At 43.1% G+C, this 25,196-nt stretch overlaps 1 protein-coding gene across 6 annotated transcripts in view; it reads left to right on the top strand.

Annotated features, from left to right (window-relative positions):
* The window catches only part of LOC141771994 (forkhead box protein J3-like), an 83,002-nt gene that overhangs the window by 17,687 nt on the left and 40,119 nt on the right, over positions 1 to 25,196 (top strand). For all 6 annotated transcript variants that reach the window (XM_074642581.1, XM_074642583.1, XM_074642582.1 and 3 more), the window contains one exon: positions 190 to 690. In XM_074642581.1, the coding sequence (XP_074498682.1) occupies positions 316 to 690 (375 nt within the window). In that variant the 5' untranslated portion in view covers positions 190 to 315. The remainder of the gene's footprint in view (positions 1 to 189; positions 691 to 25,196) is intronic.

The following is a 25,196-nucleotide window of genomic DNA, read 5'->3' on the forward strand; positions in this document are numbered from 1 at the left end:
ATTAAAGCTTTTCACGTTGCAGATCATATTTATGTGACGAACATGCCAAAATATTTCCATCATACAAAAGCTACACTGTGTGTGGAAAATAATGTGCAAGTTAACATCTGTGTGTGTTTGCCAAGTGTGCTTTCTGCTCCAGCTAGAGGAGATGAATAGGCGTAGTAAACAAACCTCCTGCTCTTCCAGACTTGAGCCAAGGCTGCTGCTCAGCACCCGTTCAGTGAGCCAACAGGAGATCCTCCACACGCCACGTCGCTGAGCCTCTCATCCTTCCCCTTCTTCTGACCCGTCGGCCCCACGAGCAGCAGCGCCATGACCTCTGAGCTGGAGAGCAGCCTGACCTCCATGGACTGGCTCCCCCAGCTCAGCATGAGGGCGGCCATCCAGAAGGCGGACGCGGGACACCACCACGGCCACCACGGTCTCCATCACGGTCACCACCACCACCACCACGGCCTCCATCACGGTCACGGGCCTGGCAAGAAAATCGTCCATCTGGATCCGGGAACGACGCTGGACCAGGAGGAGGCCGCCCAGCACAGAGACGGTAAACCGCCCTACAGCTACGCCAGCCTCATCACCTTCGCCATCAACGGCTCGCCGCGCAAACGGATGACCCTCAGCGAGATCTACCAGTGGATCTGTGACAACTTCCCCTACTACCGAGAGGCGGGCAGCGGCTGGAAGGTAAGACGAGACAAACTGTGTGATGGTAGAGTCTAGCTTTTTAGGGTTACGCTTCCATAGCTGGTCTCAGGTCTGTGTGTCTACATGTCTAACAGCGCTCCAGCTCTGATCTCGTGGTCACATGATCACAATCACCGTGGGAGGACATATTTGAGGAAGTCAGAAAGTTATGTAAAAGATTTAGGGATGCTAATTTTGAAAAAAAAATTAACCGATAACCGACCCTCGTTAACCGACAAGATTTGTGCGTGGCATGCAGCGGTACGCCAGCTGCAGTGTAGGAGGACAACAGACAACGGAGTCCTCAGATCACCGTCCAGGAGCGTTAACTTAGCAGCCACGGTGCTGCGTGTAGTGTCACGGACACGCAGCCACTTTCCCAGTAAAAGTCCACCACCACCACCACCGCAGCATTTAGTTTAGTTTAGCAGACCGTGTGTGTGTGTTTGTGCTACGTTAGCAGCTGGAGCGTTGCTGGAGGCTTCGTGCTCGCCGTTGTCACACACATAGAGCGCGGCGTAACTTTAGCGAGGGTCCGACACCGTGTGTGTGGCGGCGGCGGCGGTGAGTGTGGGGTTGTCGGTGGCGTTATAGCTGTGAACGTAGCTGTAGTGTGTGTACAGTTTATTTTTCGGTGAATAAATGCTACAACTCCTCCGCTCAAGCGAGCTCAACTCCTCGAGACAACTTCCTGTATCCTACAACGCCGGCTCAGACTCTCTTAAGGTGGGCTGTTAAGGTGGACCAGCTTTTCTCCTTTAAGTGACAAGCCGCTCCTCTGAGTTTTGCTCAGCTTTTTAATTCATTATTAACATTTCTTTTAACCGTTTTAACCGATAGCGTTAATCGGTTAAAATTCTTAATGTCGGTTAACGGTTAAACGGTTAATTATTAACATCTCTAAAAAGGTTTATGTTATCGTCTTTCAAACAAAAATGCGTCATGAGTCCAAGAGTGCTGTTTTTACGCCTCGTGTGGACGACGCTCACGCCTCCACACTCAGCATCTTGCAGGCCCTCTCCTCCTAAACGGCGTCATTTTTAGGCTGCTGTCCGCGAAACCACCGCCTCCGGCAGTGCTGTAAGCCCGTGTGTAATGCAGCCAGCGGAGGCTTGAGTCTCGCATGTGTTTCGCTCCGACATGAGCGACGGCGATGGGAGCTCTGACTTGGCCTGTCTCCGTGACGTGACTCGGAGCGCTTGTACGGTATTATTTGTTGTTGAATAAGAAGCTTTTTCCAAAAGGTTTGGTATGTTTTATGTTTGTAATCCCGAGGGGTTAAATGAGAATATCCAAATACCAAAATTGAAAATTGATTACCTATCCAATGAACGGATAACCAAATAGTTGAATATCCGACATAAATTCATTCTTAGGTCGTTATTATTATATTGCTGTTGTTGGTGTGGGGTCTCTTTTTAAAAGAATTCATAGATGAATGTTGGGTTTGGATTTCCACGGTCTGTTTCGGATCACGTCCAATATGTCAGTTTTACTTTCACCTACTGTATGTATCAGGGTTTTCTGCCAGTGTATTGCATGTCCGGCGGCCCGCCAGGCCTCAGGTGTCTCCCCGCTGGGCCAAAGTATCGGGGATTTATGTATTTTTAAGAGGGTTTTTTAAACTGAAACGTGTTGTACACGGTTCAAACTCCTTTAAGGAATAACTCAATAAATGCTACAACTCCTCAGCTCAAGTGAGCTCAAGAGACCCGAACCAACTTTCTGTATCTTGCAACGCAGACTCTCTGAAGGTGGACCAGCTTTTCTCCTGTAAAGCTGAAGGAGGCGAGATTGGAGCAAATATGATTAAAAAAAGTCATTTTTATAAAACAATATATCGTGACAGTAGTAGAGGAAACAGGTACCTGAAAAAAATCATGTTCCCCGGTGTCCTCCGGTGCTCCTAACGGCATCTACAAGACTTCACAGACCGGAGGAAAACAAGCAGTCAGAGCTGATCTGAGGTCTGCTATCCATCTGCTGTCTATGAGAGCCGGCTGTCAGTCACTCGCCAACTCCGACCAAACGGTCAAACTAGGCAGCGCTGATCAAATATGAATCAATATTCTGTTACTGTAATGTCTATTTCTCTCCTCAGATGTTCTCAGAATCATCTTGTAGTGCACGGTTTAGCTGTAAAATGAGAAAGTTTGTGACGCCGTGCCATTGTGAAATCTGGTGAAGGACACATGACCGGAGCACAGCCAATAGGAACGCTCTCTCAATGAAATGACCTGTAATTGGTCAAAGTCTAGATTTTCTAAAGCCTGAAAACAGAGCCATGATGAGGAGCAGAAGTCTAGTTATCTCTCAGAACACTTGAATTACAATATGCTGAAAGGTTATTATGTGATTTTTGCCCAATGATGCCAAAAATAAACTGCCTACTGCAGCTTTAAGAGACAAGCTGCTTCTCTTTTTAATTAATTATTACTATTTATTTTAACCGTTTAACCGATAGCGTTAATCGGTTACAATTCTTAATGTCGGTTAATTATTAACATCCCTACTTTATAACTTCTAAATGTTGAAAGCCAACCCCTAGATTAGGAATCAACAAGCGGATTGGATAGTGGACCTGTCGCTCGGTGCTCAAACTTCACAAACCTGATCCGGTTGTCTCCTCTGAGAGCACAGAAACCTTTTAGTGAACCAGGGATGATTGACAGATGCGTTTCGTCTCATTCAGACGACATTATTAAATCCTTATGTAAATGCAGCTATGCAAATCCCGGCTAATATGAACAGAGAGGTGGCTGTGTTACCGGAGACAAATGAACAGATCCCGCCGGTTGTGTCTTGGGGATTCTCTACCTTATTAGTGAAGAAGGGGATGGATATAGTCCTTCCACTGACACACTGAAAAGACTGTCTGCAAACTATCAACCAATTCATCTCTCTGAGAGCGGGGACATTTTTCTTCTTCTCTCATTATTTCTCTCTTTCACTTTCTATCTTCATCTCCCAAGCCCTCCACCAATCCCTCCCTCCTCCTCCTCCTCCTCCTCCTCCTCCTCTCTTAGTCACTCACTCCTCTCTTCTTCTTCTTCTTCTTTCCCTTTCACCAACCTGCGTTTGTTCCCCGTCTATAATCTTCAACACAGCGTTCCCTGAGCAGAGATGCATGCCAGAAACGGAGACAAAAAGGTTATGATACCAGCCAGGTTGTGTTGGCAGAGCTTCCTTACCTGCATGTAGGATTCAATCAATTTGTTTTTCTGTTTGGGAGCGAGAGAGGATCGGGGTTATTAAGACCATTCAGGCTTTCTCTCTCGCTGCAGCTCATGACTGCCTTCTCCTGCTGGTTGTATTTGGGTGCCAGGATGTTTTAGTATCCCATAATTACACCTCTAGATTCATTGATTTGTGTGTGCGGCTGCATTCAAGTAGCATCCTTAAAGCGCTGTAGTACTGATGGTGTCGAGGCCGTACTTTTACGTGTTCTTGCATTTATGCATCAGTGCAGAGAGTTTGTTGTGCAACCCGAAGTTGTGTTGGCCAGGTCCATTTAAACAATGCAACAATAATGCTCTTATTTTACAGAATATGTTTTTGAAAGCACATTTTTAAGGCTGCAACTAACGATTATTTTCATCGTTGATTAATCTGTCGACTATTCTCTCGATTAATCGGTTAGTTATTTGGTCTGCAAAATGTTAAAAAAATGTGGATCAGTGTTGCCCAAAGCTCAAGATGACGTCCTCAAATGTCTTGTTTTGCCCACAACTCAAATATATTCAGTTTACTGTCACAGAGGAGGAAAGAAACCAGAAAAGATTCACATTTAAGAATCTTTTTTTCTTCTTAAAAAAAATACTCAAACTGATTAATCGATAATTTTTTTATCTGTTCAAAATGTACCTTAAAGGGAGATTTGTCAAGTATTTAATACTCTTATCAACATGGGAGTGGACAAATATGCTGCTTTATGCAAATATATGTATATATTTATTATTGTAAATCAATTAACAAGACAGATATTGATCCAGAAACCCTCATTGTTAACTATTTCACTGGCCCACTCTGTATCTTTCGTAAAAACTTGTAGGTTTACCTGCATTTCCCAGAATCAATAGCGCCTTAATGCACCGGCTTACCGGGTACCGGGGGCGGGGGGGCCTCACGAGACACAAGCTTAGAAAAAATGTGCCTGGATGAGACACTAACATTAACTGAGTGCCAAATAAACGTTAGGTAGGTAGCGAAGAAGTACCAGAAGACTGTCGCTGCCTGTGTTATAAATATTAATTTTCTATACACGTCCATAACAACCATCGACCGTACACACCGCTGGCATCGTCATAGTTAATCGCTATTAATCACACATTTTTTATCTGTTCAAAATGAACCTTAAAGGGAGATTTGTGAAGTATTTAATACTCTTATCATCATGGGAGTGGACAAATATGCTGCTTAATGCAAATGTATGTGTATATTTATTATTGTAAATCAATTAACAACACAAAACAATGACAGATATTGATCCAGAAACCCTCACAGGTACTGCATTTAGCATAAAACAATATGCTCCAATCATAACATGGCAAACTGCAGCCCAACAGGCAACAACAGCTGTCAGTGTGTCAGTGTGCTGACTTGACTATGACCCCCAAACTGCATGTGATTATCATAAAGTGGGCATGTCTGTAAAGGGGAGACTCGTGGGTACCCATAGAACCCATTTACATTCACTGATCTGGAGGTCAGAGGTCAAGGGACCCCTTTGAAAATGGCCATGGCAGTTTTTCCTCGCCAAAGTTTCGCTTAACTTTGGAGCGTTATTTAACCTCCTTCGTGACAAGCTAGTATGACATGGTTGGTACCGATGGATTCCTTAGGTTTTTTAGTTTTATATGATACCAGTATCTTCACTCTAGCTTTATAACTGAGCCCGCTACAACCCAAAAGTTGTGTTAATGCGTAATTAGTGGTGTTAACACGGATTTAAAGCGTTATCGCATTAACTTTGACAGCCCCAAAAACAACATTTTCACACCCACTGACCTGTGCATGAACTGACATTTAAGAAGCATGTAAAGTAACAAGGGCTGCACGGTGGTGCAGTGGTTAGCACTGGCGCCTCACAGCTAGAGGGTTGCAGGTTCGAATCCGGCTTGGGACCCTTCTGTGTGGAGTTTGCATGTTCTCCCCGTGTGAGCGTGGGTTTTCTCCGGGTACTCCGGTTTCCTCCCACAGTCCAAAGACATGCAGGTTAGGTTAATTGTGGACTCTAAAATTGCCCGTAGGTGTGAATGTGAGCGTGAATGGTTGTCTGTCTCTATGTGTCAGCCCTGCGATGGACTGGCGACCTGTCCAGGGTGTACCCTGCCTTCGCCCAATGTCGGCTGGGATCGGCTCCAGCCCCCCCGCGACCCCTAACGGGATAAGCGGTTGCAGATGGATGGATGGTAAAGTAACAAATTAAACAGAACTTCAAGTCACATTTCTGTTTTGAAAAAGGCCGTTTAAACTTTTGTTTCCTGGATGACCCGACTCAAAGCGGCGGGGATTTGTTTTATACCAGCCACGGACGTCACAGGGAAAGTTACATAAGTCCGGTTCATTCCAGTTCAGGTGATTGCTGTCAGCTGTACACAGTGGGACGCAGACACAGAGATTGTCTGGCTGCCACGTTCAGGCAAGACATGCTCGGCACACACACGCCGCGAGCAGGCGCACACTTTGAAATCCGTGTTTTCAGAGAGCGGCTCATACGTGGTCGGCCGTGTTTGCCGTCTCCTTCACCCTCCACACACACACACACACACACACACGAGCTCGTACGCCCACAGAGAGACTCCCACTCAGGTAGGCAGCGTACGTGTGCAGTCTGCAAATTACACACGAGGAGCGCAGCAGGAGAGGAGACGAGGGTGGAGGGGAGAAGAGAGAGGAGACTGTCAGAGAGCAGAGGAGAGTTTTACTACCCAGCACACGCACTCCGTCTGCTCTGTATGATAATGTGGGAGCGCAGGAACGGCAGAGTTGAAACCAGGACACACACACACACACACACACACACACACACACACACACACACACACACATCAGCTTCCATCCTTAGAAATCACACGATTACGTACACCGGTTGAACACCACGGGGTTACTGCACGTGTTGCACACACACACACACTTTTCCAAGGTCGTGAGATGTTTTGTGTGTTAGCTGGAGATGAATATGGAGAGCTCTTTTCATCTGAGGAGTAAATGATGAGAACCTTCCTCCGGAGCTGTGGAGGAGGAGGTTTAGAAATCCGTAAACAAAAAATTAAATAGCACACAAATGCATAAGCCATTTGTTTATGGAGCTCGTTGACACTCCGAAATTCATCTTGTGTCGCTGCGTGCATGCCCAGCGTTCCTGTTTTTAAAAGCAAACGGGCTGGAGCTACAGTACACTGGAGTGGAATGCAAACGGCGTTGCATCAGGCTGCGTCATTCCCTTACGTTATCTTTACCAACCCTCTCTCTGTCTGCGTCCTGCTCTACTTTCCCATGCCCTCTGCAGCCCTTTCACACCCACGTGTCCCTCCACTCTAGGGTCCACCTTTACCACGACTCGGGAGACCAAAGACACACGGGGGTTTCTCTTTTTATGCCTCCGCGCCGGTGACAGCTTTTCAGGTTGTCTGTCTGTATCATAGACTGTATATAAGACAACTCCCAGACCGGACAACGCCGTGGTAACGACCTATCAATCACAAGGTAGCCCCGCCATCAAGCATCCCCTGCTTTATGGTCTATCTGACTCTAAATGGGACCATCATTTACTAAATGAACATCATGCTGTATTGAAGAAGACTTGAAACTAGTGATTGAAACCATAAACTCATGTTTACAATGTTTACTGAGGTAATAAATCAAGTGAGAAGTAGGCTCCTTTTCTCATAGACTTCTATACAATCAGACTTCTTTTAGCAACCAGAGGAGTCGCCCCCTGCTGGCTGTTAGAAAGAATGCAAGTTTAAGGCACTTCAGCATTGGCTTCACTTCTCAGACTCGTTCGTCCCATTCTCGTGAACGCCTGGAGAGAATTTCATCAAATGTGGCACAAACGTCCATCCTCAGATGAAAAGATTTTGGTGGTCAAAGGTCATTGTGACCTCATAAAACATGTTTTTTGGCCATAACTCAATAATTCAGATTATGACAATTTCACACAAATATGATGAAGTGATGGACAGACGACTGGTTGGCGGAGGTGTAGAACCGCGAGGCGGTGATTCTTTTGCTTTTTGTCTCATATTCGTCAGTTTGTATGTAATTAAAAATACTCAAAGTGCAATCAGACATTCTGAAAACTGACCTTCATCCCCTTTTCTTGTTTAGTGTTTTATGTTTCGCCTTAATACGCTTTCCTTTTTATGCTGTTTTATTTGTATTTTCCACTATTTTTTTTTGACATTTTAAAGTCTGATGAATTGATTAATCTGTATTCTGTGCTGCTCTGTTCTCTTCTATTCAGGCTGAATATAATGTTGGTTATTCAAAGCTCGCCTCACATTGAAATGTGAAGGCCTTCCCATTATTTACCGCTTCAGAAACTCAGTCTAGACGCGTACCTACCTTCACCAAATGGCTTGTTGCAGTCTGTGCTGCTCTCCCGCGCCCTCCCCCGTCGCCTCAGGCTAGCTCCCGTGCAGCCGGGCTAATTGCCTGCGAATTAGCAAGGCCTAATGTGACGTTGTAAAGGGCAGTGCTACCGCAATGGCCTTTTGGCCTTTGGCTGAACACCACATGTCACAGACAATCACCTGATATGAATCAGCACTGGGCCGTTATTCTGGCTACCCATCCTCTTCTCCCGGCTGCTCGGTGGGAGGTCTGAGCTCGGTGGAGGTCGCCGCACTGTGTCAAGTGTACTTACGTACGCGGAGGAAAGGGCTGTCGTCACTGGCTGCTGGGAGTCATTATGTGGCTGTAGCTGCACCGGGGCTCCTGAGCTCCTGTCCTCGGAGCACAACAGACATTTCACCACCGCGCTGCGCTTGTTGTGGTTCAGCTTTGAGACGGTATGTGGAAAACACAGAGTGTGTCTGTACATCTACAGTATGGAGTCATACTCGCCAACCTGGAGACCTTAAAAAAAAAGAGGATTTCTAAACCAAAGCGAAAAATTTGAATTTCAGAGACTTTGCTTCTTGCATTCTTATGACTTTAAAAGAGTGAAAATAACAAAACAATAAGTTCACTGCCACAACTTCTGATTTTACCTTTAACTCAGGAAAGAAAACTGAATAATTCTCCCCTCTGGTGTGAACTTGGCGTGTGAATCTCTGACATAAACTAATATTACGGATGCACCGATACCACTTTTTCTCAGACCGAGTACAAGTACTTACATTTGTGTACTCGCCAATACCGAGTATCGATGCGAGTACTTCTCTGTGCCATAAGACCCTCGTTAACAGCCAGCTGGAGGGTGTGAGCGACACACGGCAGGCTTGGGAGTCCCGCATACGAGGCGGTGCGCCGCGACCGGCTCTAGGTTGGATTGGAAAGGCTCGGGGCGAAGGTGCTTCCCGGGGCCATGGACAAAGCGTCACCGGGGCGGACTGTCCTCAGTGTGTCCCAACCGCGTCGTGCCCCCAGGGCGGGGCTTGGTCCACATAAAAGGCGCCAGGGGGTCTGCGGTGATGTGTGCAACCCACCCGACCCATCTTGAAACACGGACCAAGGAGTCTAACGCACGCACGAGTCAGAGGGTGCAAGCAAAACCCTGTGGCGCAATGAAAGTGACGGCCGAAAGATGGTGACGAGACATTAACGTCATGCTGCCGTAAAGTGGTATCGATGCCGTTTTGCGAGTACGAGTACATGAGCACAGTATCGGACCCGATACCCGATACTGGTATCGGTATCGGTGCATCCCTAACTAATATTCATCCGTTTTTATTTATTTTTGCTCCTGCTTGAGTATTTCTTTCTCTTAGTTCTCTCCGTCTCTCACTCACGTAAGGTCCTTTCAGACACAATGCGACAACGCCACCACTGACCTCTGAATCCTGTTTTTTCCAACGGCTTGCGCCGCACCACGACAGCTTTTCGCTGCGTGGAGCAAAACCCGACTTTGGGCGCCGTGGCGAGCGCAGCTTAAACATGAGCTCAAACTGCGCTGTGTCGCGAGCGTAGACTGCTCTCTTCCGCCGGGAAACGACAGCTGGTGTGGCTCTATTGTCGTCCGGATGGAAACAAGTAGGGATTATACACACTGTTCAGTTCCAGAAACAGGCTGAGATGACGAACATTTATCATAAATTGGGAGAAATACTGGAGAATTGTGACCCCCGGGGGGAAACCGGAAGAGGGCGATGAAAAAAGGGAGTCTCCTGGGAAAATCGGGAGGGTTGGTGTGTATGTGTGTAGTGCTTGTGTACGTGTGTGGCGCTGCGTACAAGATGGTGTGTTTGTGTGTACAGATGTGTCTGTGTGAGTGTGCCTTTGTCTCAGAGAGTCATTTTCAGGAAGAGGAGAACGCCACAGCAGCTTGTTTGTTTTATTGAGTCTCACCTCCGACTCTGTGTTGACCTCCGTCGTCACTTAGTAACACACACTGAACTGTTAAACGTATCCCAGCGTTCCCAGTTTACGTGTCACGTTAGAACCAGTCTGCGTTCCAGATGTGCGTGTCTCAAGGTCAAAGTCTCTCTCTTGACACCGTGTTAGAAATATTGATGTACAATGTAGATTCCATGTTCAAATCAAACCTTGACTCTAAAATTATTTATTTTAAATATATTTTGCTATCAAGGCTCATATCTGAGAGCAAATTTAATTAACCTTTAGAAAACAAAATCCCAAATTTGGTGACAAAAACAGCAAAAAATGCCAGAATCCAGCTTCACCGTAGCTTCTCAGTACATTTCTAAAGTGTATTGGTGTGTTTAAAAACAACCCACGATCGCATTGGAAACCTCAGTAATAAAGTGTATAGATGGAGGCTTATTACTCAAATTATACTTTTTATTGTTTCCTGAATGACTACAACAACCATATCAAATATAATAATATTTACATATAATAACAGATAGTAACTGTAAATTGAAAAACAAAGTATTCAAAAACAAGGGAGGAGAAGAATTGTAATAATGATAATAAAATAATAAGAACAATAATAAAATAATAATAATAAATAATAGATTCTAAAAATATATATAGTAAATTTAAAATTAAATAAAAAACATTATTTAAAAAATAAATAATTATTATTGTTATTATTAATAATAATAACAATAATAATAATGATAAATAAAATGTAAATGAATAAAATACACACATTTAATCATGTTTTTTATTGTTTCCTGAATGACCTAAACCATACCAAATAAAATAATATGTAAATATAACAACAGATATGAAAAACACAAGTATTCAAAAACACAGAAAAAATTATAAAATGATAATAAAATATCAATAATAATAATAATATATTATAAACATATTGTAAATTTAAAATAAAATAAAAAAAATTACATAAAAAATACTACTATAAATATATATTAATAAAAATAAATAAACAAATATAATAATGAACACACCACATTCCCAACACCTACTTATGTCCCTTATGGAGCCTTGTTAGAAATACACATTGTTGTCCACAACAGTGTGTATAGCTTATAAAATAATAATAATCTTTATCATGAACAACAAAGTTTTTCTTCAATACAAATCTAACGTTGATTTATAACTGTGGTCATCCCGTATGCAACACATATTGTTTAATTCCCCAATCTGCTAGAAGTTGAACTGTGAAACTATGACACTTCTGTATGAGGCAATATATTATATATTATATATACATGGGGCACTTTTCCTCCACCACATTTGTGTTTTTAATATAAACTGTTTGAAGAACAAATGGAGATTATCAGCAGAGTGTCCGCTCCATACACACACACATATTAATATATATAAACACACATGCAGCTACTAATTTAACTTGTATGTGTAACCCTGCTCAAGCTTTTAATTACATACTAATCACTAATAGCAGTCTCAGTATTAAATTCTTAATTAAAAGCAAGGAATTTCTCTCGCTATCTCCTGGAGGATTTTGGCGCCCATCCAGCGCGGCGGTTCTCTCTCTAACCAGCCGGCCTGCAGCCCTCTCCATATGGCTAATAATAGGCTTAAGGCTGGTTTCCGTAGCTCTCTGGAATGCAACAATTATACCACAGAATGAGCTTATCCGCTAGTCCCCAGGTTTCTATCCCCACAAAGAGACGTGAGCCTGTCTCTCGTCAGATCCTAAATAACATATTTTATAGAACAAAAGAGGAAACTGTAGATGTTTCACAAAGTTAGACTGAAGTGTATGAGTGTGGTGCTTTACATGGAGACTGCTATCGTAAGTATTCGGACCTAAAGACATTAAGAGTCTGAACCATGTCATTTTAATTTTTCGATTTTTCAAAATCAATGGAAAGACAGTGGAAGTATTGAGTTAATGTAAAATAAAACCTTGATATAGGCAAGGCAAGGCAAGGCAGCGTTATCTGTAGAGCACATTTCAGCAACAGGACAATTCAAAGTGCTTTACAGAAACATTCAAGAACATTACGACTAAGTGCAAAAGACATAATTAAATCAGTTATAAAAACATAAAAACATTAAAGATTAGAAAATAAAAACAAGCTAAAAATAAAAGCTAGGATAGAAGCTAAAATAGAATATAACACACAAGAGTAAAAGCTCTAGTGCAGTATATAAGATCATTACCTGGTTTAATTAAATGCAGCAGCAAACAGGAAAGTTTGAAGCTTTGATTTAAATGAAGTCAGAGTTGGAGTTGGTCCTGCAGGTTTCTGGGAGCTTGTTCCAGATATTTGGTGCATAAAAACTGAACGCTGCTTCTGCATGTTTAGTTGTGACTCTGGGGACACTAAGCAGACCTGAGCCAGATCAGCTGAGAGGTCTGGATGGTTCAGAACACAGCAGAAGATCAGAAATGTATTTTGGCCCTAAACCATTTAGTGCTTTGTAAACCAGCAGCAGTATTTTGAAATCAATTCGATATAGTACAAAAGTAAGTGGCATAAAGTAACAAAAACTCTTCATCTGTTGGCAACTTAGCTTGTTTGTGCTCTGAACACTGAAATCAAACATGCACAGTATTATTTACATGTATACTTTTACATGAAACCACCTCAACCCTTTTGGTCCGCCTCGTCTCCTTTTGTAATAATTACGATAGAATCTAAAACACTAATAATGCACAATCGTGGCAATTACATCTTTCTTTTTTTTTGTGACAAACTGGGCTATCAGAATATGAAGGCTTCAGTGATGTCACATGAATGTATAAATAATTAAAATTACCTTAAGGAGAGAGAAAAAATATAACGGAAATTGATATTCAAACTACACAGAGAACAATAAGGTTCAAGGTTTTGGGTTTACGAAGTCTCTAAACTGTTATTCAAAGCTGGATTAAAAACCGTCTGAAAGGAATTCGATCACACCGACGCCTCATTAGAAAGCTCCGGTGGTGACGAAGCAGCTGCACTTTAAAGTTAGTCTCGACATCGCAGTGTTTTGGAGATATTCTAAAAAAAGATATTGAGTACTTTTCTGTTGTATACGACAGCGTCGACCTCAGGGGGTCAATCTTTGACTGCCGTGCATCCTGATCCGTTCTCCATCCCAACTCATCAAATACCGCCGCTTGGTCACGGAGGCGCCCTTTAGCGAGTGTGTTGCGACGTAGCTGGCTTTCAACTAACTCCGGTGTAAACCCACGATGGCATTATCGATGCCCAGACAGCTGACGTAGTATGAAGAGCGCGAGGGTCCTCTTTGGATGGATTGTGTTGCCTAAACCTAACTTCCTGTGAAAGTTTATTTTGAAAGGACACTGTTATAGGAGCTCAGTCATTGGCTGTATTCTAAACCACATACTATACTAATGGTACGTACTGATTTGGCCAAAATGTAGCATGTAGTATGCAAACAAAAACAAAATCTATGGTTACAACAACAGCAGCCAAAAACGGCTTGTTTTTTTACATTTTTCGTAGATATTTCATCACTAAACTCACTTCTGAACATTTTTGAGTCGAGAAATGAACTGTGTAGATTTAGAATATTGACAGTTTTACGATATTAGACGGCGAATCGAACATTTGCTCCAACGTTTTTGGAGTTTAGAAGCTCCTAAAACGGCCGTGACAGCTAGCTATAGTGCCTGCCGGGGTCGCTACCTCACCAGCCGGGCGATCACGCTCACAGACCTCTGTGAGCTGGCTGGAGATCTCTAGAGATCGGTCTGTAGACGAGGGGCTTTTATTTCCTTGCTGACGGATAGTTTGTTTAAACACAAATGTCCATTAAAAATAAACGGGAACCTGTGATTATCTGCCTTTTTGGAGTTGAAAAGCTCCACAATCGCCTGCGGGCGTAAGCTCGCCAGCCGGCTACAGAGCAGCAGAGTGGCGAGGGAGAGGAGAGGGAAAGAGCAGCCTCTGACGGGGGCAGAGAGATAACCGCCTCTAACGGCGGAGAGAGAGATACCTGCTGAGACAACATGACCCTTTTTAACATTCCTCTAATATCTGGAGGGAGATCAGTCCACTGTTTGGTTGCTGGAACTGAAAAAAGCAGTTTGAGTAACGTAAATGTTGAATGTTTTATATCTCCCGTCTCCCCTCGTCGATGATCCTGTTTGTCTGACTTCACTATGAGCTGTTAGAATAAATAGTTCAAACCTGCAGTATCTTATAAAGTAAACAAACTAAATCTAAGTTGTATTTTTCGATAATATTGTAAGTTCTTTTTTTTTGTCCAGTGCTTTAAAAGCTGGTTTAAAGGCTAAAGTCTGGTCTAGCATCCTGCTAAATACATCACTTTAACTGTTGCATACTGCAGTATGTACTGTATACTGCATACTACTGAGGAACGCAGTATGTACTGCATTCTACGTTCCTCAGTAGTACGCAGTAGGCAGTTTTGAATACATCCTGTTACTATAAGCTACTGACATGTCTAACCCAGGAGTGACCTGGTTGACCTGGTGCTTCATTGTGTGTTGTGTTCCTCACAGAATCTGCAGACATGTTGTAGAATAACAATGATTTTATTGGCTTCGTCGTGCTTAAAGTCCATTTCCCTCCGATTACATTTCTGGTTATTCTAACACCATATTTGGCTCTTACAGACACTATGAATGTAACAAAGCTATACTGACACGCCGTCCCCGGTACGTCCAAAAGTAACGCTAGAGGGGTACCCGGTGCGTCGGTATCTGATGCCGAGGGGCGCTGACCAAGCGGCAATATTTGATGAGTTTGCATGTAAAAAAACGACACGCCTCCACTCTTTCAGGTCATTTCGGAGGTTTCCCACTGGTCGGGTTACTTTCCTGAAATGGTTAAACCCCCAAACTCTCTTTAATTCTGTTGTCAGATGACTAAACTAAATAAAAGAGATGTGATCGTGGTTTGTAAATGCTAACCGTTACATCAACCTGAACGGCTCAACACAGCTCACCAGCGTTTAATTAAGAAGTTGATAAGTCGCTGTAGAGCGGTCTTCATTAAACAAACATTAGTGGAGCAGCAGAGGACAACCAGGGCTCTCCTTCCTCCTTCCTCCTTCCTCCTTCCTCCTTCCTCCTTCCTGCTGACAGAAGCTGTCACTTCGCCACATCGCTCTGCTCGACACGACCAGTAACAGGAAGTGTGCCGCCGTGACCTCTTGCTGCTCCGCGACCTCGTGTGGTGTCTGTGTTGTCTTTGAAACTCAATATTAAAGTAACACAGCTGAGAGCATTTGTCTTTCTAAATCAGCTGAGAAATCCTGCTGATGTGACACGTGGAGGACGGTCGGTGGTAGAGGATGTCTAATGTTTGGCAGGTCGGGATGGCGGTGACCAACATGGAGACGGGGACACCCCCAAAGGTCACGAGATAAATCCGAGGGGTCTCCAGATTACTCTAACTTTTCTCTGATCTTTGCGGGATAGTTTTACCACTGCAGCAACACTGAGCAACTGCGACCACTCGGTGTTTCTCCTCTGACCAGCATGGCGAGGTAAAAGAAGTTGTTTACCTTGATGACGTGTTGGAGGTGTGCTGGTTTGCAGAAAACGTGCAGCTCTTCGTTTAACAGCTTTATTGGAGGATGGCACTTTATACAGTCACTAACGTCACTCACAAAACAAAACAGCGGTCTCCTGGTTGAGAGTCCTGTTTGTTGAACCCGTCCACCTCCCCTCCCTACCCGCCCGCCATAATCAGTCTTTCTCTCGTTTTATTCTACATCACTAGCTCTGAGCGTAGCATATTTACGTGGATGTGATTACGTTGCAGTCAGTACAGACTACATGGCGAACAAATGACACACCTAAAGCAAGAACGGCGTTCTTATTGCACGCTTTTGCCCTGCGCATTATTGTGTCCTTAGGCTCGTTCGAGATGAACTGCGCCTCGCCTGGAAAGTAGACAATCTCAGGTGGCAGCAGCAGGGGGGGAGGGGGCGGAGACAAAAACAAAAAGCTGTGCTCAAGTCGGACAGTTTCCAGCAGCCTTCACTGAACTTACAGGAAGTCACAGAAAAAGTGACATATAATGAGCGTTCGTGTTGATAAGTGCGATATAGATAACCTTCATTAATGTTATTATCAACCACACAAGATGTGTTTGTTAACAGATGAAACCTTCATTGCACAACATGAGACTCCTACAATCTAGCGTTAAACATTACAATACAAACACAGAGAGTTGTTGTAGTTGTTGAAAGTTGTGACTTTCTACAACACGTGGTGTTTGCTGTCAAAATTAAGAGCCAATCAGCTTCTTGATCAGGAGACAGCCTGCCGTTTCCCATCATGCCCTGGGTCTTGCAGTCGGTGGAGAGCAACTGCGGCCGCCTCGATCTCGTGAGGTTATCGTTGACGTCAGAGCAAGTCGGCATCAAGTCGGACACAAATCTAACCGGCGTGCATTGCGCGGGGATCGCCGGTGATCGATTCTGCGCAGACCTGGCTCGTCTCCAACGAGCCTATTCATACGCCGGTTTGACTGTGAGGATACAGTGGAAACGCATGTGTTCATGGCGTTGCCCGGAGCGTCAGACGTACTGTATGTAACCTGCTCCGCAATGATTCAGCTGATTTAGGACACATCAGGACACGTTGTGCTGCAGCAGGAACAACATAATGAATTTTAGTATATTATTGTTTTGGAGCTTCTTACTAGATCTCCAGAGACAACAGCAACACTACTTCCACCTTGTCACACAGTCACACACACACACACACACACACACACACACATATTTAGATGGATAAACAGGTGTGTGTCTCACAGGTGCACACACACCTGCTTACAAACCTGAGCGAACACTGGAAATACTCACAGCTGCACACACACACACACACACACACACACACACACACACACACACACACACACACACAGAGCTCATCTTATAGAAGTACTTCAGTGGGGGAGTGAAGAGGGCGGGGGGAAGGGTCCATCAAATGAAATGAATATGTATTAGATGGGGTTTGAAGTAGTGACTTGTATCCAACCCCGCGTTCTCACGGAGCGTCTGTCACTCCGTCACCATCAGGATATAATAAGGCATCTCAATGATGCTCAGAAGACTCAGGAGACTTTCACATCTAAGACACCTGTCCGTATGTGCGCGTACCCCCACACTCCCTCTTCCAGCCGACTCCAGCTCTTTATTTCTTTGTGCCTCTTGCAGCCCCCCCCCACCAACCCCACCAACCAGCCTCCCCTTCTCCTTCTCCTTCTCCTCTGCCTTACCTTCAAACTTTACCACATTTTACCCTCTCTTTATGCACTGTATGGGTTCAGCTGAAAGTTAATAAAACCTCCTCCGTGTCTCTTCTCTCCAAATATCCCTTCTCTTGCTGTATCCTCCTTCCTTTTCTCTCTCTGTTTCTCCGTCTCTTATTCTGTCTGTGGGCGCACCTGCCTTTATGACACCAAAATGCATTCATCCTGAAGGGCACGAGAAGCTCCTGAATGCTGCCGTGTGGGTGTGTGTGCACGTCAAACTCCATATAGATCCTCCGCAGGTTAATATCACGGCCAGCAAAACCTCTCGCCCTTTGACCTCAGTGTCCCTGCAGACGCACAGCGGAGCAGGGATTTACACAGTCACCTACGTGAAGGAGCTCCTCTCTTACCTTGTAGAGACTCTCAGCCTTTCTGTTACACCTCGACACGTTAGTGGATTTATTCTCAAACGTAAAGGTAAAGATCTACTTTTCTCCAGCCTCTGAGGCTCAGCCTTCTCCAAAACCACAACGGTCCAGAACATTGGATTTCACAGTGCATTGACAGTTGTTTAAATTATTGTCTTTCAATTTTGCATTTGTTTTCTACGACCATATAGGGCCACATTGAGGGAAAAAAAATAAAATCTGAGATTTCAAAATAAAGTCATAAGTTTACGAGAAAAAAAAAAATAATATTATGAGAATAACGTCATAATATTATAAAGTAGTAATTTAACATGTTATTTTAGAGTGTAAATAGAGCAGCTGTGTGAAAAGGAGGAACGTGGAGCATCTTGTGTATACTTGTATACGTTAGTTTAGGTTTCACAAATAACCAAATCCTTCATCTTTTGGCTCATCAGCACCACAACATCATCAGTATCAGGACCTGGAAAAGATTGAGCAAGAAACTGAGTTTATTCTGCAGAAAGAACCACACGGACCTGATGGAGAAACTGACTCTTTTGTAGAGGTTAAAGTTATGACTTTATTCTCGTAATATTGCGACTTTTTTTTCTTGAAATAGTATGACTTTATTCTCATTAAATTAAGACTTTATTCTCATTAAATTAAGACTTTATTCTCATTAAATTAAGACTTTATTCTCATTAAATTAAGACTTTATTCTCATTAAATTAAGACTTTATTCTCATTAAATTAAGACTTTATTCTCATTAAATTAAGACTTTATTCTTGAAATCTCAGATTTTTTCCCCCTCAATGTGGCCCTAATACTCCGTCGTAGTTTTCAGCTGTAAAATTGTACATTATCGTTTAAGTGACATTTTAAGCTTAATACCAGGGGTGTCAAACATACGGCCCGCGGGGCCAGAACCGGCACGGTGGAAAATGTCTTCGCCAAAAAGGAGAAAAGACACAAAGTGTTGGGTTTTTGAAGAAAAAAGGACCAGTTCCTGTTTCGTCACAGAGGTAAATGGGAAGCCGGTGTGCTCGGTATCTTCACAGCACCGTTCAGTGCTCAAGGAATATAATATTCGGCGCCACTATCAGACTCATCTTGGTGAAAAATACAAGAACTTGCGAGTACAGAGCAGATTAATTAATTGTTAACAGCAGTCTGTTTTTAGTCGTAGTCGAGAGATCAGTGAGACATCTCAGGCTGTTCATCATCTGTTTAGTAAATGGATTGTTCATTAATTGTGAATGTTTTCAGATTGTACTTCTTGACACTAAAAGAAAGGGAAACATGTGGAGGTTTTTTTATAGGTTATTATCCAATGGCTTTACTGGTCCGGCCCACTTGAGATCAAATTGGGCTTTATGTTTCCCATGAACTAATATGAGTTTGATTTATACAGTTTATTTTTACATTACAACAGTGCTGAAGTTGATACGTCAGGTTATGCATGTTAAATGTCCTGTAAATTCTTAATTAATCTAAAAGCCATACTTAAATAATGGCTGGGTCTCAGATATGTAATATCTGGTATGAAAAAGGAGAGAAACAAGTATTGGTTGTCTTTACTTAAAAGCCAGCATGATAAATTATTTAAATGTTTACAGCAGTACAGGAACACAGTAACACAGTAACACAGTCACAGGAACACTAAATGCCATCCACCTGTTTTTGTGCACATTTTCGGTTTGCACTTAAACCTCAGTGGAAACACCCGAAAATAATGTAACAGCTTAAATAAACACAAATAACTAAACAGTTGTCTGAAGGTGGAAGAGTTGGTTTATGGATAAAAACAAAAAGCAGCTTAGTGAATAAATTAGCAGCAGAGAAAAACATCCGATCTGTGTTGGCAGCGATGATGAAGCTGCAATACTCCTCAAATTAATTCACTAAACAAACATAAATGTCATATTGTTCCATCAAGTTTTCCACATCGTTTTGTTCGTTTGAGGTTTGACAAGCGCTCTTTTTTTTTTATTACATCATCTTGTTGCACCGTCTTCTTTTGGTTTAATGGCAACCGACTGGAGTCCCGACCCGGTAGATTTATACGCTTAAAAAGTTACAAACAGTCCCTTTAAATGTGAATTTAATACTCTTATCAACATGGGAGTGGACAATATGCTGCTTTATGCAAATGTATGTATATATTTATTATTGTAAATCAACTAACAACACAAAACAATGACAGATAATGTCCAGAAACTCTCACAGGTACTGCATTTAGCATAAAACAATATGCTCCAATCATAACATGGCAAACTGCAGCCCAACAGGCAACAACAGCTGTCAGTGTGTCAGTGTGCTGACTTGACTATGACTTGCCCCAAACTGCATGTGATTATCATAAAGTGGGCATGTCTGTAAAGGGGAGACTCGTGGGTACCCATAGAACCCATTTACATTCACACATCTGGAGGTCAGAGGTCAAGGGACCCCTTTGAAAATGGCCATGACAGTTCTTCCTCGCCAAAATGTAGCGTAAGTTTGAAGCGTTATTTAACCTCCTTCCTGACAAGCTAGTATGACATGGTTGGTACCAATGGATTCTTTAGGTTTTGTAGTTTCATATGATACCAGTATCTTCACTCTAGTTTTAAAACTGAGCCCGCTACAACCTAAAAATCGGACGTTGCATTAAAGAAATTAGTGGCGTTAACTTTGACAGCCCTAAAAAAAAATTCTGATTTTTGTCACAGATTCAATACTTTTATCAATTAATATGATTTATTGACTTACATAGCCTTTTAGCTTAGGTTGTACAGATTTTAGGGATATGAAGTATTTGAAGAAACAACATCACAATAAGCAAAAATACCCGTGTACTGTAGGCACTGGCGGACCATTTCTGTTGCAGAGTTCAAAGGGTTAAACTTTTGTTTATCACAGACATGTTGTTTGGGAGACGTAGTTTACCTCGCTCCTTCAGTTTTTATTCACACAGCCTTGTACCTTTTGACCGTTTTATCAAAGAAGCAGATATTTTTCTAAGGCTGATGAGGAGCGTCGTACTGTAGTGCTCCAGCTGCGTCGTTTATACAGAAAATGAACGGGACTCCTGGAAATCTCAGAAAAGTCCTTCCCCCTCTCCTCTCACTTTGTGAACCAGTCGGGCTGCCCTGTATGTTTCCAGTGGACCCGACTTCACCAGCAGCAGCCGACCATTTCAGTGTAATCAGCGTTGTTTTTGTTAAAAAGTGTTGTTGCCTCAAAACTTTTTCAAGACCATTTAGAGGAAACGCCGTCTCATGTTGCCCCTTTTGTATTTAACTCAGCTGCCATGACCCAAATCTTCCAAACCTACCCGCTTATGTAACTTCAGCCTTCTCCGTGTGACCTGTTTCCTCGGCGTATCTACACACACATACACACACACACACACACACACACACAGAACTAGCTTCCTGCCTATGGCCAGAATACTGGCTCCTTTAACCTGCCGCATCCGGCCTCATCTGCACACATACACGCTCATACTTTAACCATTTCTGTCAACAGACGTGTCGGTCACTTTCTCTGACTGATCCACACACACAGTCTTACACTCTCTCTCTCCTCTCCACCCGAAAGCATGTTTTCCAAACCTGACTTTTGTCACACATCACATTATATCACATTGCATTTTGTCAAAAAGTCACCCATGCTTATCGAGCCCGCCTTATATAACCAACCTCCTCAACTCCGGGATGCGGCGCCCTACGTTAAGCAGCAGCAGCAGCAGCAGCCGCCGTTACCACATACACACATACACACACACATAATAAACACTATCTACTGTACATACCACATAGGCATGCACAAAAGCCTCATATCTAATAATAAACTGTGTAAAAATACCGCTTGTTTGACCTTATTTTTCTGCGACGTATAGCTCTTAATCTACAGCCTCTAAAAATTGCCCCGTAAAATCAGGAGGCATCATGGGAACTGAACGCGTACGGGAGATTGTAAAATGATAAATGAATGAATGCAGGTGCGTTGTAGTCTGCACGCAAAATATGATATATACAGTGTCTTCATGCATATGCACGCACATACGCACTAGATACCCATGTGTGACTCCATCCATCCATCTAACGTGGTTATAAAACTTTAAATAGATAATTATTAAATAGTTATTAGTTAGTTTATTGTTTCATTATTCATTTTGACTGCATTACACTATCATTATTTCATGACAATATGATTCTATTGAAACACAACAAACTATGAGTTTTAATTATTGCCCAACACAAGTTCCAAACCTCTTAAGTTTTTCTTTAAAATTGTATTTAAAGGCATAGTTTGGGTTTTTTGAAGTGGGGTAGTAAAGTCAGTGTATTACCTACAGTACAGTAGATGACGGTCGGCACACCCTTAGTTTAGAGAAACAGACAGGAGTACCGACACGGGAGCAAAGTGATGTACCAGCCACCTAAAAGAAATCAATATCAGTTAAAGTGTACGCTATATTTAGAATATGTTCACTGGTTTACCTCGCTATGATGCCGCTATATAGTCTACGTTTCCGACGGGGAACTGAAGCCGTTGTATCCGTCTATGCTCTCGCCAATTGAGTCTGGTGGCTTTGGCGAGAGCATAGACGGATACAACCGCTTCAGTTTCCCGTCGTAAAGGGCTGTCTGTCGGCGAGGTAAACCGGTGAAAATATTCTAAATAAAGCGTACACTTAAACTGATATTGTTTTGTTTATGGGACCTCTTTTATGGGAGGTGGCTAAAATACGTTTTGCTCCAGTCCGCAGCAGTACATTGCTTTGGTTCTGTTCGGTAACTCCTGTCTGTTTCTCCAAACTGGGGGCGTGTCGACCGTCATCTACTGTAGGTAACACACTGACTATGGATAAGCACCTCATACAACCCCACTTCGAAACACCTAAACTATCCCTTTAATGTGTTTAAAAGTTTTAAAATCATACGTTTTCCACAGTGTACGACTTGAAGCTAAAATATATACGATGCTTATACCATTATATATATATTATTCGAACCAAAGATGTTCTCAAATGGAAATATCTCTAGTCTTGTTCATCATATTGTTATCACATTGTGTGTGGTCTTAGGAAACGTTTAGGTCTGTGCTACAATTTAAACATTTTTGTTTTGGGAATTTAATTAAAGTAATTTTTTAAATACTTTTTTGGGCCCACCATAAAATAAAGTTATTTAGGTTTGAACAAGCTTTGAGCACAGCGGGAGTCGGAAATCAAAAGTGTTTGTAGTTGTTGTGGACGACCGTACCGGAGGGCAGTCCAGGCGGAGGGAAAGGCCGGCGAAGAGGGAGTTGCAAAATTGTTTAAATGATGGAGGTAACGGTGCACATTTCAGACACTTCTTCACTTCTTGGAGAGATCCACGGTATTTCACCTCATCGGTCACATGAAAAGTGACAGAAATAGTTGTGTTAAAGGGGCTCTATGTGAGAATCAGAAATAGCTTGTTAACAGTGACGCCTGTGGCCGCTAAGTCAACGACAGTCAGCGTCCTGTTGCTCGCGCTGATGCTCGTAAACGAAGGTCCCTCCATGAATCAAAGGCCCGGCTGATGTTGGTCCTAGTGTTCTCCCGACGTCGGTCACATTCCTGTTTTGCAAGACGGGCTTCACCAGATATAACTTTTTTTTTTTTTTGTGGAGTTTGTGTTGGAGTCTGAGATGTGGCGGGGTCTGGTCGTTTATTGGCGTTAATGGACTCCATTTCTAACCAAACATTAGCTATGGTTGCACACTGATAGCCCTGTAAGCAGAGCTGAAAATAAAGGCACTTTTCCCCGGTATAAACGGGCCCGGGTTCGTCACATTGAAATCAGTCTACAGGCTGATAGAGGAAACCCAGAAAGTCGCGGAAGTTCTCATTTCTTAGGTTAGGTTACAACCTGTTCACGATTTATATGTGTAGAAAGTTAAATTCAGTCCCTTTAAGAATAAAAAGCAGCTTGAGAGAGAGAAGTTCAAACCCTAGCACCTTTCTCACCTCCACGCAGCTGGCCAAAAGTGTGTGTGAACGTCGGATTGTTGGTTCTGGAAAGTTACAGGAATGGTGGGACACGGCGGCCATCAATCGGAAAGGTGTGTGAGTGTGTGGGGGGGGGAGGCGGTTTCCGAAGCTACGCGATCATCTGACAGCTTAAGGATTTGTACGAAAAGATTGGTTGTGTATGAAAAACCTGAACACGCCTATATCGCTGATGTTGCCGTGAGTTTGTGTGGCCTGCTGCGTATAGTGAAGGCAAACACTGATTTATTGTATTCAGAGACGTTTCCTGTGTTTATGTTGTGTGTGTCAAGGTTATAGAGTTGAACCAGTAATCTTCTTCAGTGTCCTTTCCTACACACACGATGCCCGCGACTCTGCGATCCATCAGCTACTGGGCAGGAGTGGCGTGGCCCCAGCCCGGCCCAGTAAGCTCATTAATCAGGCAGGGTGAGGAGGAGTGGGTGGAAGGAGGACACGGCACTGAATCTCATTATCTGACTTCACAGCGCTGCTAATCAGTGCATTTATTGATGATGTCTATTCCCCGTTCAGTGAGGGGATATTACTGTTTCCATAACATGTAGGAAGGAAGGCATTCACACTCATGTATCCGGTCTGTGCACACAAGCAGAATGAGACTGATGCTTCCCACTACACAATTATACTAGGGATGTAAATCATTAACCGTTTAACTGACATTAAGAATTTAAACAGTTAAAAGAAATATTAATAATCAATGAAAAAGCTGAGCAAAACTCAGAGGAGCAGCTCGTCACTTAAAGGAGAGGTCTCTAGTCTGATCCATCCATCCTCTGAATGCTCTAGGTCTCTAGTTTGATCCATCCATCCTCTGAATGCTCTAGGTCTCTAGTCTGATCCATCCATCCTCTGAATGCTCTAGGTCTCTAGTCAGATCCATCCATCCTCTGAATGCTCTAGGTCTCTAGTTTGATCCATCCATCCTCTGAATGCTCTAGGTCTCTAGTTTGATCCATCCATCCTCTGAATGCTCTAGGTCTCTAGTTTGATCCATCCATCCTCTGAATGCTCTAGGTCTCTAGTTTGATCCATCCATCCTCTGAATGCTCTAGGTCTCTAGTCTGATCCATCCATCCTCTGAATGCTCTAGGTCTCTAGTCAGATCCATCCATCCTCTGAATGCTCTAGGTCTCTAGTTTGATCCATCCATCCTCTGAATGCTCTAGGTCTCTAGTTTGATCCATCCATCCTCTGAATGCTCTAGGTCTCTAGTTTGATCCATCCATCCTCTGAATGCTCTAGGTCTCTAGTTTGATCCATCCATCCTCTGAATGCTCTAGGTCTCTAGTCTGATCCATCCATCCTCTGAATGCTCTAGG

Source organism: Sebastes fasciatus, chromosome 8, assembly GCF_043250625.1.
Source record: "Sebastes fasciatus isolate fSebFas1 chromosome 8, fSebFas1.pri, whole genome shotgun sequence".
Classification (NCBI taxonomy): Eukaryota; Metazoa; Chordata; class Actinopteri; order Perciformes; family Sebastidae; genus Sebastes; species Sebastes fasciatus.